Below are 13,099 nucleotides of genomic sequence, written 5' to 3' on the forward strand. Positions count from 1 at the left end.
TCAGAGCCTCAGATTCTATTAAGCCTGTCATGGATGATTTTGCAACTACAACAATAAACTGTTGTGTTTTGTTAATCCACCGCTAATGAGTGTTCATGGCTGTTTAAATAGTACTGCAAGGATTTATCAGGCTCTGAGAATTAAATTTCAAATGCATTGTGTTCTGCTACTTAGAATTTGCCATAGAGAAAAATAAATGGGCATGCTGCGTTTCTTTTCACGATCCTGTGTGGCTGATCAATAACACAGATTAAATCCTGTTTTAGCGCCTCTTCTGGAGGGAAGCTTTGAATGATTCCACCAAAGTCACTTCTAACAAAAGTTTTTGAATTAATAGCACATCTGGCTTATATCCAGTATTTGTCATGTTTTGAGGGTGGAGAAGTACTTTTACACATATTTATGATGGATGTAAATACATTACACCCACAGTTTCCTTTTCTCTTAATATATCATCAAAGATTTAAGAGAATGTTCAGCAATGAAATGCAAAGCCAAAAGTAAACAAGAAAGGAAGATATTCTCCCACAGAGGATACTGTACTGAAAAGTCCAAATTGCCTCATTTGTAGTGTAGACCTTTCTTGCTCCACTTGACATCACCATATGCTCTTTCAGACATGCACTCCTTTTCATTAAACTGACAACTGAACATGACTGAACAGCGTCATGTTTGAATGGGCACCCTGTGATAGCAGTCCTACTAGTTTGGACCAAGTAACATTTACACAACTCTCAATACGGCACGAGGCAGAGCTGCATGCAGTCATAATGGATTATCACTATCAGCACTGGTGGTGCATGATTTAACATCCGATCTGCTTTTCAGAGAAAAGCGACAGATTGCTTTATTAAAAAAATAGCAGTGCAGTGCAAACTGTCCTACTCTATGGTTTTCCCTATGATAATTAGGTGTTCCACCTTTCGTTTTTGCAAAGTGCTGAAGCCAGATGAATGGGACAATTCATTCTTACTGTTCATTACAGCCTTTGAGCTGCAGCCTCTGCTAAACATAGAGCTTGATGCAGAGACAGCATTTAGCTGTGGTGGAGGCATTGTTGGTTCTACAAAAACGTTTCACTTCACCTTGGTTCACTAGCTGTCCTAGTGCTTCAAAGAGCAAAAGAGAACAGAGAATCATACCAGCTTTTCAACAAGCTTACACATAACAAGGACACACTTATATGGCAAATATGAATTGCTGTGGCATTAGAAAACTCTATAAGCTTTATATGCTAATTCAAATACGACATGTAAACTGGCTTTCAGTCGATCATTACATGCACAGTTGAGTATTGCAGTTATTGTGTTGGCCATTTAAGTGGACCACCATTCTTGTCCCAGTATATGTACTTGGGAGGGGTACGTATTATGCTATTGTATCAAATTGACCAAAGTATATATGATGCAGTGACATACGTGGCTGCTTTCTGTATTTGGCTTCCACCTGTTGACCTAATAATCCATGGACCAAAACAAATGACAAACAATTTAGCCAGTGGCAAATCAGTCCCATATGCTGGTACATGTAGAGCAGTGAATTGGATACATTTACAATTTGTGGGTGCTGTACACTTTATTGCTTTTACAAAATCTCTTGTGATTACTCTCCATTGTTACCAGCTACTTCTTTTTGTGTATTGATATTTTTTGTTATTTCCAGGACAAGAAATATAGAACCTTTGCGAGATTACTGAGGCCAGTTTGGTTCTAGTTGAACATATAATTGAAAAAGCAATGCAATCTCCAAAGAGATTATCAAATTATGAAGAACATAAATTTGTACGATTTTGGTCTGACTAACATGACTATATGTATCTTTAAAAAAGCTTGCCAATGACACCACTATAGTGGGTCTCATATCAGGAAACGATGAGACACTCTACAGAGAGAAAATCCAACACCTGGCCAGATGGTACTCAGACAGCAACCTGGTCCTCAATACTGCCAAGACAAAATAGATCATCATCGACTTCAGGAGAGCAAGGAAAATCTCTCACCTCCCACTCCACACAAATGGAGAGAACGTTGAGAGGGTCAATAACACCAAATTTCTGGGACTCCACATCACAAACGACCTTTCATAGACTCTAAACACCACTCACCTCGTGAAGAAAGCTCAGCGGAGGCTTTTCTTTCTGAGGAAACTGAAAAAAGCCAAAGTTTCCACCCAGCTCTTAGTGAACATTTACAGGAGCACAATAGAGAGCTTGCTCTGCCACTGTGCCACAGTGTGATACAGCAGCTGCACTGCAGAGAACAGCAGGGATTTGACCCGGGTGGTTAAGGCGGCACAGAGGATTGTGGGGATCAAGCTTCCAGAACTGGACTCAGTTTACTCGAGCTGACTTCACAATAGGGCTAGAAACATCATCAAAGACCCAAAACACCCAGCCCATGGACTGTTTATCCCCCTCCCATCAGGGAAAAGATACAGGATAATTAAAACATGCACAAGCAGACTGAGAAACAACTTCCCTTGCCCAACCCCACACACTCAGACACACAGAGTAACCTCTCCATGCCCATGAACGAGCTAATTATCGGACTGTGAACGTAGTTTAGGATTTCAACTGGTGTACCATGTACACAAGGAGTTTAATCTACAATAAGTGGACTAAACTTTCAATTAGTTTTTGTGATGTGTGAACAGCACAAAACTGTTATTGGGATTTAACTGACCTTTTCGAGAGCCCCCTGGCTTATGGTTTGGGTTGGGAGCATTAAGGTGGCATCCCCCGAGTGTACCCCCGCATCTTCCACATGTTCTGTTATGGCATGGGCGAGAACCTGGACAGACACATAGCAACACATGAAAAAAAAAAATGCCAGCAGCTCATGGGTCTAAAAAACAACAGTTTCACAGTGAACCTTTTTTTTTTTTTCACAGCATCGGTCTGGTTTTAATCTTAAATGAAGATTCCCTCCAGACAGGATGTGTTTGTATGTGATGACGAGTAGATGTTATTTGTCTTAACACATTGTGAGTCAGTACCAGACCAGTGTGTGCTTCTCTCTGCATTTTCAGGTAACACATTCAGTTAGGTCAAAACTCTATTGAACACAAAGTATATATCTTCTGGATTCACACCAAAATCTTGTGGATTTTTACTCTGCCCAAGACACAACTTTCTGGCAAGTTTCCTTAGATTCAGCCGGAAGTCCTAATAATCTTGCTGTCAAATCTTGGTAATAATCCCACACATACCTATACCTCAGCTCTCGCCAGGAACAATGATCATGGATACTAAGACTCAAAAGAATAATTTCTTACTTTCACCCAAAGGAAAGAAGATATGATTCACCAAGCAACTCTGCACGAGTATGTGTCTGAAATGAGCTGCTGTGTCATTAGCTCATTTAGACTGCTACTAACCACAGCATTCATTAGCACTCTTCCGATAGAGCCTGTAATTAATACGTATTATCTCTGACTCCTACACATCCACACACACACTTACACACACAGCCGGGCCACAAGTAATGAGGGCTGTTTGGTATTCATTGAGTGGACGGCTTGTTAATGTGATACTGAAGATAAAGGAGGGGCTGTATTGAGAGTGAGAAAATCTACCATACAACTGGATAGCCCACGTACAAACTGACACCCTTGAAATGACTCTCAGAGTCTAAACAACAGAGAAGCAGACAAGGTGTTCAGGAAAAGTTACAAGCTGGCTTTGTCACCCACTGCAACCCTGTGGATACAGTTCTAGTATTTAAAAGTAAATTATTATGTGTTTTACAATCCAAAAGGTAAAGTGGGGTTCCATTTATCTCGAGCGTCATGTTAAGATCTAGCTACATATTTTGCTTTTGTCCAAGTCATCCTCAGTGTTTTTCAGTATTTTTTCGTGAATGCCTTGGTAATAGTCACTGCAAAAACTGCCTCAAAGATGTGCAAACATAATGCGTGCACATCTTTATACCAAGAATTCTTCTCGTTTCACCATCTTTCATAACGTGTTTCCAAAGCATGACAAAAAACATTGTAAGAGAGAGTTCAAATTTCAATTTCACATTTAAGTGAAAATTTAAAAAGATAGCTTTTCTTAAAAGAAGTCAAAGATTTTCTTTTAGATTGAAAACAATTATATCTTTGTGATGTCTGCAAACAGCACATAAAATAATAACTTTTTAAAAACAATTCTTTATAGATTATGATCTCATCTAAAAGAAAAAAGTAAATTTTATTTGCTCTTGGTACCACCGTTTCCTGAATTCAAGTTGTCTTGTTTTCCATTTTTTTCCCCTATAACAACTGTCTGGACTGAGATATAGTAATCTGATTTATCTTGAGTGATAAAACCATAAGTATATGCTTCTACTGCATTCAACACAATATTCATCCTTCCTTCCAATTTAAACATTTATTGAATAAATAATGCAAGGCTAGAGAAATTAATATCAATGATACCTTCATTAGTGAAAACTTGGTCAAACGTGAAGTCCATTCAAATAAAACCGCCATAAATGACATTGTGTTCAACACTGGAAAAATTATGTTAACACAGAAGATGTACAGTTGTGTGAACAAGAAAACACACCCTCTTTCAATTTTAAGATTTCATGTATCACAACATAGAAATGCCTGTACTTACCAGGCTTTAGGTTAATAGAACCTCAGATGAATAATGAAACGTGTTATATAATACAGTGCCATTGTCCATTTAACAAAAACTGGGCCAAAGTGCAGAAGCAGTGTGTGAAATACACTCCATGATTCAACAGCTTGTACACATTTAGCAGAAATAATGATGTATGTCACCTTGCCATTCTTAGCCACTGCGTCCACCTCTACCTCCCTGGCTCCACGTATAAACTTGGTGATGACCACTGGATGCTCCTGGAGTAAAGACAATAGCAAAGTTATCATACTCAAGAATGAAAATAAAATGAACAAATTCACTGACAGAAAACTCCTGCAGTTCCTTTCTGTTCACATCCAAGCAAATGTTTGTCCATTGAGAGTGGATTGTAACTGGACTGTATGACCATGTTATGTTCATATCAACTATGCGGTTCAAAGTGGAATCAACAACAAAACTGTGCTTAAAATGATACAAATATTATTACTTTAAAAAAAAACAAGGCAATCAGATCTGGAACCACATATGACATCTCATAGTTCTCATGACTCTGCTGTCCTGTGACCTCTTTAGAATATTAAAACATAGTCCAGGTTTGTTGCAGCCAAAATGCTGGTGCTCCCCACCAGGAGAACAGAAGCACTTCAGGCTTCAGATGGTATTGTGTATGCTCTAGTTGTTTAGGAACAAATAGAACACACGCATTCAGCCTGAATTTGGTGCTGAGACTAGCATCGACGTCAGGCAGTCAGAAGCGGTTTTCCTTATACCCAAAGGATCCTATGAAGGCATGCGAAGATGATGATTAACTTAGTAGACAGCAAAAGCATCAAAGGGAACTGATATGGTTTTAAAAACGTGAAATTGAAGCGAAAAAGAAAGTGATGTGGAATATACTGACGATGAGTGGTATCGATACACCAATGCATTACTGATGTAGTGGGAAAAAAACAAAAACAAACATGACATGTGACTTGTACTTTTTGAAACTACAGAACAGTTTTTAAAATCTTCAAAAAAGGCTCAAAGAGTATGTTAGACATGGTTTGTCGGTGTGCATTTATAATTGGTGCCATCACAGTTCATGCAGGGCCTGACGTGGACAGACAAATAAGAGATGAGCAAGAGGAACAGATTGAATGAGGATGCACAAACTGAAATAAATTAATATAATACATTCGTTTAACCCATCCTGATCAAGGCTGTTTCATTTGTGGGTGCCTTGCAGTCTGTAAGTTTTTGTTTTGTGATCTTTTCATCTCAACTCTGTCCTTCAGCAAATTGAATAGAAGCAATAACCAAGAGAATAAACCTTTGATAAGGAGAATTTATTGGCAAATTGTTTATTTGCATATTAAGCCATTGCAAGGATCATGACCTAAGGTTAGAATTTGTTTCCAACTATTGAGAAAACTTTATTCTGTTTTAGCAGTGTTTGTTGTCTCTATTATAGTTTGTATGTGTATAAAATATGGACTTCCATAGTGTGCGCTGAAACCTGGAGTTTGACTGTCTCCGTTTTAAGCTTCTGAAACCGGAAGCAATAAGGGGTGGACTTGTAAACACATATCACATTTAAAACATCTGACAATCGAGATCATTAACTCACAAATAAAAAATGTTCTTGGATGAAATACATCAAGTTGGAAGTAGGATATTTTCTAGATTCCCACACATTTTGACATGATGCAAACATTGGAATCACACTTTGCCATCCATAAAGAAATTAAGGTGTACTGCACTTATCGTCTTTTAACATTATGTATTATCTACCAAATTTTGCTTTTCAGCTGCTAAATACCCTACGACGTTTACCAGAGAGCTGAGTAAGAAGTGTACTGTGGGTTTATTTGGCTCCAAACTGCTGCCTGCTACAGTTGAAAATGATGCTGTTCAGAGCAATGACAGTTAAGCAGAACAGTTTGTTTCTGTGCAAAGAGCTTAACGATAAGCTGAAACTCTGTAACGAAGCTTATTAAAGCCAAGGAGAGCAGCAGATTTATTCCCTGTAGCTTCTTCACAACAGGCCCATTGTTTTTCACACCGTTGCATTTATTTCATATAGTCACTTCAAACATAATTTAGAAATCTAAATTTAGAAAATCTTATGGCAGCCTCAAAGTTAAATTTTAACTTCACTTACATGTGTTAGAAAATTATCATCTGAAAATCTCTTATGCTGTGATCCAAAATATACCCCCCCATGACAATGTATTTCAGACATGACACATTTCCATTTTTCTTTGTGCTATAAAGTAATAAAATTACTTGATTCCACGTTTTATGTTGAACGTATTAATTTGAAGGGAGATTACCAGTGCTTTATTTATAATAATGGCTTGTTTTTATTCACACTGGGAAATACATATCTACATTAAACCACTGTTAAAGATTGCATCACACAATTCATTCTGCCTCAAAAGAAATTGTCCCTGAATCTTTTCATACCCCTTGTTAACAGATACAAATTAGGTCTTGCGAATTAGATAAATGCCTGTAATAAATATGCCTATGTTTAAACTACCATTAACAGTCTTGTGTTGTTTGATGTTGTGAAAGTGTGAAATGCGCATACATGTGTTTACTTTTAGCCGGATGTAGAGGCTTGTTGAGAGGCCCAAAGCACCATCGGCGTTTGGTGAAGTGGAGGTAAGTACACAATACTGACAAACAATCTTGTTAGCTCTTAGTGTTAGTTAATTGAAAGCAGAGGGAGAACAAATCACAAAAGTTGTGTGTCATTGTGTCTGTGTGTGAGATGTTTGGAGGAAGATCCTATAACATATCAAGAAGGAGACCTATGGTAGCCTGTCTGTTTCTAATGTGCAGGTATAAACAGTTAATGATTTAATACTGATCTCACCTGGGACACCTGTGCAGCCTCCTCCAAAAAGCGCTTCATCTCTTCTTCTCCGTATACAACGTTCATTGCTGAACCACTGGTGAGATGCAGGCAGCAGAGGGATGGAGAAAAAGAGAGTGAGGGAGGGAAAACAAGAAGGCACAGCAGAGGAAGAGAAGGAAGCCAACAGGAGAACATAGAAGCTTCAAATGATTGTTCAAAACCCTCATTATCTCTCCATTGCATCACTATTACCATAGGGAACAAGGTCTGGAACAGTCAAAATAAGGAGCGAGAGAGAGGGAGAACAGCTATTTAGGTCGAAAAGTACTCCAGGCTCTTGAAAACAAGTTCAGAACTTCATCATTAAAAAAACAACAGATTTAGGCTAGTTTTGTTGTGGTTGTTGTTTTTTTTATTTTAGCTACGCTATCCTCCTATTTGAAAAGAGATGGTTGAGAGAAGCAGGACAAAGTAAGACCACAGGCTTCGGCCAGATTTTTACTCCTTAGCTGTCTGAAGCTCAGAGGCAGACATATGTCCAACCCCTGAAGAATACTGAGCCTACATTTGAATACCAGAGACAGAAAATTCATAATGCATTTTAATTAAGGCATACCTTTGGCTTGGATTCCATCGAGTTTCTGTAACACTGTTTTATGAATTTTCAAATGAAAACCCTGTAAAATTATTCGGCATAACATGATTACCTTTTCAGAGAAAAAAAAATGTCCCAGTGTTGCGCCCATTAAAGTTAGCACCAGGCCTGCATCTAAGGTTAAAATTTAACTAAAATGATACAATCATAAGTACATGTGCAGCAAAAAGGAAAAAGATGCAAAACACTTACTGATATCTATTGGTCAATAGCAACTATTTCAAACACCACAGACTGAGACTGTCTTTTAACATGCCATCCTTTTAACTACTAAGTCCTCAGCACTGTTTACTAAGCACATACAGAACCCCAGTGAGTTGTGTTATATTGATTTCTCATTGACTGTCTGTTACTTGTGTGTGGAAATGGGTGGAGGGGATGAGGTTGTGACAGATCCTGCCACAGAAGAACTATGCAATTTATGCTTTTTTTGGAGCAAGACCTAATAAGCATCTACATTTCAGCAACAAGCTCAAAAAAGCAACAAGCTACAACTGCCAATATTTCTGGGGAAAAAAAAAAAGCTCTTTCATAACATGTGGCCTGGCAACACTTTTTGAAAAGTGTTGTTCCTACACTTATGAATTATGGCAGTTGTATGGCATAATAATGCATTAAGCATTATTATGTAGCAAACATACATAAAAACAAGGTTTGAAAATGCGACATTGTTACTGTCATAGAAGTTGACAAAAAGGGCAAAACTTTAATGCAGTTACTGATGTAGTTTGAGTAATTAGGTGACTAGCTAATTAAATGTTGCTAACCTCACTAGTCAGCGCCAGAACTTGTTTGATAATTGTAAGTACATAATGTACAACACCAGTTAATAGTTTGGTCTAAGATGTCTGGGTTGCAACATGGCCAACAGCAGCTAGCCACCCTCTACCAAAGCCAGTGTCTGGATGCTGTAATGAATTAGGGCAGTGGGACAAACCACATCTTGAAAAACCACTTCAGTTTCACATAGTTTTCAGTATGAAAATACAATTACATGTAGGTTTTATCAGAGGGAATTGACAGATAGTTTTTTCTAGTGAAACTTTGCTCCCGTTTAACGGTTAACACTAATCACAGAGTTTCTCAGAGAGAAACAGATCTACTGACGCCGATTTTTCTTAAAAACAGTACTTAACTTTGACTTTTTAAAAAAAAATTAATAAATCCCCAGAACATCTCTTCATAAGCTGCAAAGCATTTGTGTGACTCAGTTGATGCATTGTTATTTGTGGGCAGATAAAAATGCCACGTTTACATAATAAAACACCGAAAAAGAACAAGTTATTAAAAAAATTAAATTCAGCCATTACTTTTAATTATGTTTGGCTCACTGGTTCCCCAGATTTAATTAAAGGAGGCACCTTGACAAAATATTAAGTAAGAATTTGTTGAAACACGTCTGAATGCTGGTGTTTGTCATTGTACAGTTGTGCATCACAGCATTAGCATGTCACAGCAATATTACAGATCTTTTGGGGTTTATTTTAACCAAAGACTGACTTAGATACGCAAATTAGACGCAGTTGTTTTGTGAGTGTACATTTTAATGGTTGAAAAATAAAAAGCAAGACTGTGACAAGGAGAGTGTGTGGTGTATAAATGTGTGAGTAACTGCTTATCTACTGAGGCTGAAAAGAACATTCAGAAAATATTACCAAATACGTCAGAGGGGAAAAGTGAAAAAGCTGTAGGGATGGAAGAGAGAGTTCACTACACTCTGATGCCAAAGAGGAGAGGAGAGCAGCTTCCTCTTTAACAGTATTCGGCTTCAGTCAACATAAATACAGGGCTATTAGAGTGGATTACATTATTAATGGCATGATTAGAGTTACTTTCAACATCAAAGTTCACTTTAATATAGACTTGTACCCCCTTACTAACTTCAATTACTTGATATGATATCTGGTAGTTTTAAATTTCACTTACTGCACTGTGTAAATAGATCCCCTTTAAATGGCATCACATCTTTGACAATGAAACAAGAAAAATCTTCCAAAACCCCATTATGCATACGTTTTCCATGGCACCTAAAGTCCTGCTTAATTCAGTGTGTCTTCCTGACATCTGCTGGGCAAACATGTCACTGCATGGTCCAAGGGGCATTTGAGAGAGCGTCAAGTTAATTGATTACCGTAAGGTCAAAAGGGTATTTCATTCAGTTAGCAATTAGGCTAACATTTGGGTAAAAATCTATTTAATTGAATTTTGCCATGATGACTCAGTTGGCCAGGTCTGTATTTTTTTCTCTACTGTATATGTTAACACATTCTGATTGTCCTTCTGAAAAAGTTCTGACACGTTACAATAAATTATCTTAATCTAATGTCCCTTAAAATGTTAGTGAATCATCAACTAAATTTATGAATGAGAGACTGCTAATACGATAAGAGATATAATATCTAAGTCTATATATATAAACTAGCTTACTATATATGAAATGATACTATCATCCACTGCTACATCAATGCTGGAGATGGCGTGGTATTTAGGCCATTAGGTGTTAAAACTCACCTGAGAACATATGAGGGCCGCAGTAGACAGGGATAACCCACCTGGTCAGCAAATGAAAAGGCATCTTCCTGTGAGGGAAGAACAGCACACAGCACATGTGTTATATTTTGGCCAAAAATCATCCCCAAAACAGAAATACTGACAATTATACCATTACTCCAGATGATGTGCCCCTGACATCAGGCATGTGCAGTAGTTAAGGAGCCAGATTGTTGGCATTGGAATGTGAACCATGTTTTTTTTTCCCCAGAGAATTTCCCCATGCGCCTGTTGTTTATAGTCCACCAGACGGTTGGTTTGTTTAAACAAACAATACCAGTGACATCTGGAAAGTCACAGATGAGACCATGGCACGTCGTAACATCCTCAAACTCTTAATTGCACTAACTTTGCTCACCTATGACACACACTTGGCAAATCTGAAGAAGACAGCATAAATGGCCATCCAGACAGGTAAATGACAGGTTCACTGAAATATTTGTGAAAGTACAGCAACATATTCTGTGTAGAGATTACTATAACAAGTAGAGTAGTGACAAGTTAAGTGCATAACAAATTAATAATAAAACAAAATGGATGCTTTCAACCAAAACATTAATATAAAAAATTTTGTCTGCCTGTTAGTCTGCTGTTAATGATTAAATGGGAAAGTGAGGTCACTATGGCAAGTCATTTTAAAGCAGAAACAAAACTCCAATAACTTTCTAACAAACACAGGCTATAGTTTGAAAAAAAAGCTATTCTTAAAAACCAGTTTGAAGGATCAGTGTCCTGACCAGTGTCAAATATCTGTGTACAGTCATTGCAAAAGGCTATGTGATTAAAGCCAGTTGAGATTAAAAAAGGGTGTTTCTGCTTGACCACATCCTTGTATGAAACAGCCCATCCTTCCCACCCTTTTAGCCTCCTGTCAATTTAACCACATGTTTTGAAACCCCACATGAATCTAAAAGAAAGTTGCTTGGCTTCCAAGGAAAAAGTGACTGAAAGCAGTAAAAGCAAGAATGTTAGTACTCTTCAAATCATCTCCAATTATATATTTTTTACCTACCCACTCAGTTTACTTTAGAAATGAAAGAAGAAGAAGAAAGAAGAAGACGTAGTGGCTATCGAAGGAATCGAGCAGTTAGAGAAAGACGTTATGACCTCCTCCTCATCATCATCATTATCATCATCGCTCTTTCTCTCCACTCCGTCTCTCTTCAGATCTAGCCTTTTTCTCTCAATCATTACCCACTGTTCACTCGCCAGGTGAAGTACCATTTATAAACACAAAACAGCTTCCCAGAGCCGCAAGAACCATCTCCCCATGGCTCTGGGGAAGCTATTCTAGGCCATTAAAAACAAACTGCGTCTCCAAGATCGACATGGAAACAGAATATGTAGGTAGACTCTAGAGAGACACTTAACTTATCTTTATGTGTACTACATAATCACTCCTTAGTGGTAACTCAATTCATGAACAATGGCCGTGGAAGAGGCATATTTTAGCAGCGACTACAGACATGCTGTATTCAGCACGCAACATATTCCACAGGGTCTGCTTTATTCAGATGGAGCCAGGAGGCGAGATGAGATGGCCAAAAACAAGAAGCACACTGAAAAAGGCATGAGGATGAGAAGTAGGGAATTTAACAATAAAGTGGCCTAAAAGATTTTTTGTGTATTTATAATTCAGGAAACTGTCTATTGCTGGTGTGATGCACCGATGTTATCATTCTATCAAAGTCTGAATCAAAATGAATTTATTTTTCACCACAAAAAATTCAATCCATTAAAGCTGTTATATCCAGTATCTACCATCTAACTCAAGTGTAGCAACAATGAGCTTCTGTTTCTCAGGGACTCGGATCATTTTTATAGATATTGTGGCAAAAAGACCGGTATAAAATCATGTGAGCAACTGAATGTACTTGACTATATGAGAATAATCTTAAATTCTTTTGAAACTAACACAATCGATAGAGGTAAAGAAATCTGATTCTTGGTGCTCAGGCTCTGCATCAAAGCACTTGGATTCTTTTCATTTTTTTTTTTTTTGGAGCTCCTTGAAAAGATTTTTGGTATATGCTCAGAACACATATCACATAACAAAGGAATTTAAGGCACTTTTTATGTTTCTTCTCACCAGGGAGCTGAGTGCCCTCCATGGGGCTTGGGCCACCTCAAGATCATCTAGGATGCTGGAGAAGACTGATCGCTCTTCGGCCCGGTCGATCTGCAGGGGACTTGTTCCCAGAATCTTAATTCCACTCTGGTGCAACGGAATGGCCAAATTGTTGGGAATCTGACCTCCCACTGACACTATGCTACCTGAGCAACCCTGAAAAGGAGAGGAGAGGTCATGTGATTGGACAGAATACAACAAGAAAAGACCCCTGCCACCTACCTATCAGACAGTGAAAATATGAAAAAAAAACATTGTTTATTTAGTTTGTGCAAGGGGTCTAGCAACATCTAGCATTCACCAAGTAAAATATGCTTGTGCTCACTTGTGGGG

General features: G+C 38.0%; 1 protein-coding gene across 1 annotated transcript in view; it reads right to left on the reverse strand.

Annotated features, from left to right (window-relative positions):
• The window catches only part of cps1 (carbamoyl-phosphate synthase 1, mitochondrial), a 51,760-nt gene that overhangs the window by 14,077 nt on the left and 24,584 nt on the right, over positions 1 to 13,099 (reverse strand). The window contains exons 26-30 of the mRNA XM_072397702.1: positions 12,728 to 12,922; positions 10,600 to 10,667; positions 7,452 to 7,527; positions 4,768 to 4,845; positions 2,682 to 2,789 (exon numbers count right to left, since the gene is read on the reverse strand). Coding sequence (XP_072253803.1) covers positions 2,682 to 2,789; positions 4,768 to 4,845; positions 7,452 to 7,527; positions 10,600 to 10,667; positions 12,728 to 12,922 — 525 coding nt within the window. The remainder of the gene's footprint in view (positions 1 to 2,681; positions 2,790 to 4,767; positions 4,846 to 7,451; positions 7,528 to 10,599; positions 10,668 to 12,727; positions 12,923 to 13,099) is intronic.

This window comes from Leuresthes tenuis, unplaced genomic scaffold (genome assembly GCF_036924035.1).
Source record: "Leuresthes tenuis unplaced genomic scaffold, fLeuTen1.0.hap1 SCAF_12, whole genome shotgun sequence".
Taxonomy (NCBI): Eukaryota; Metazoa; Chordata; class Actinopteri; order Atheriniformes; family Atherinopsidae; genus Leuresthes; species Leuresthes tenuis.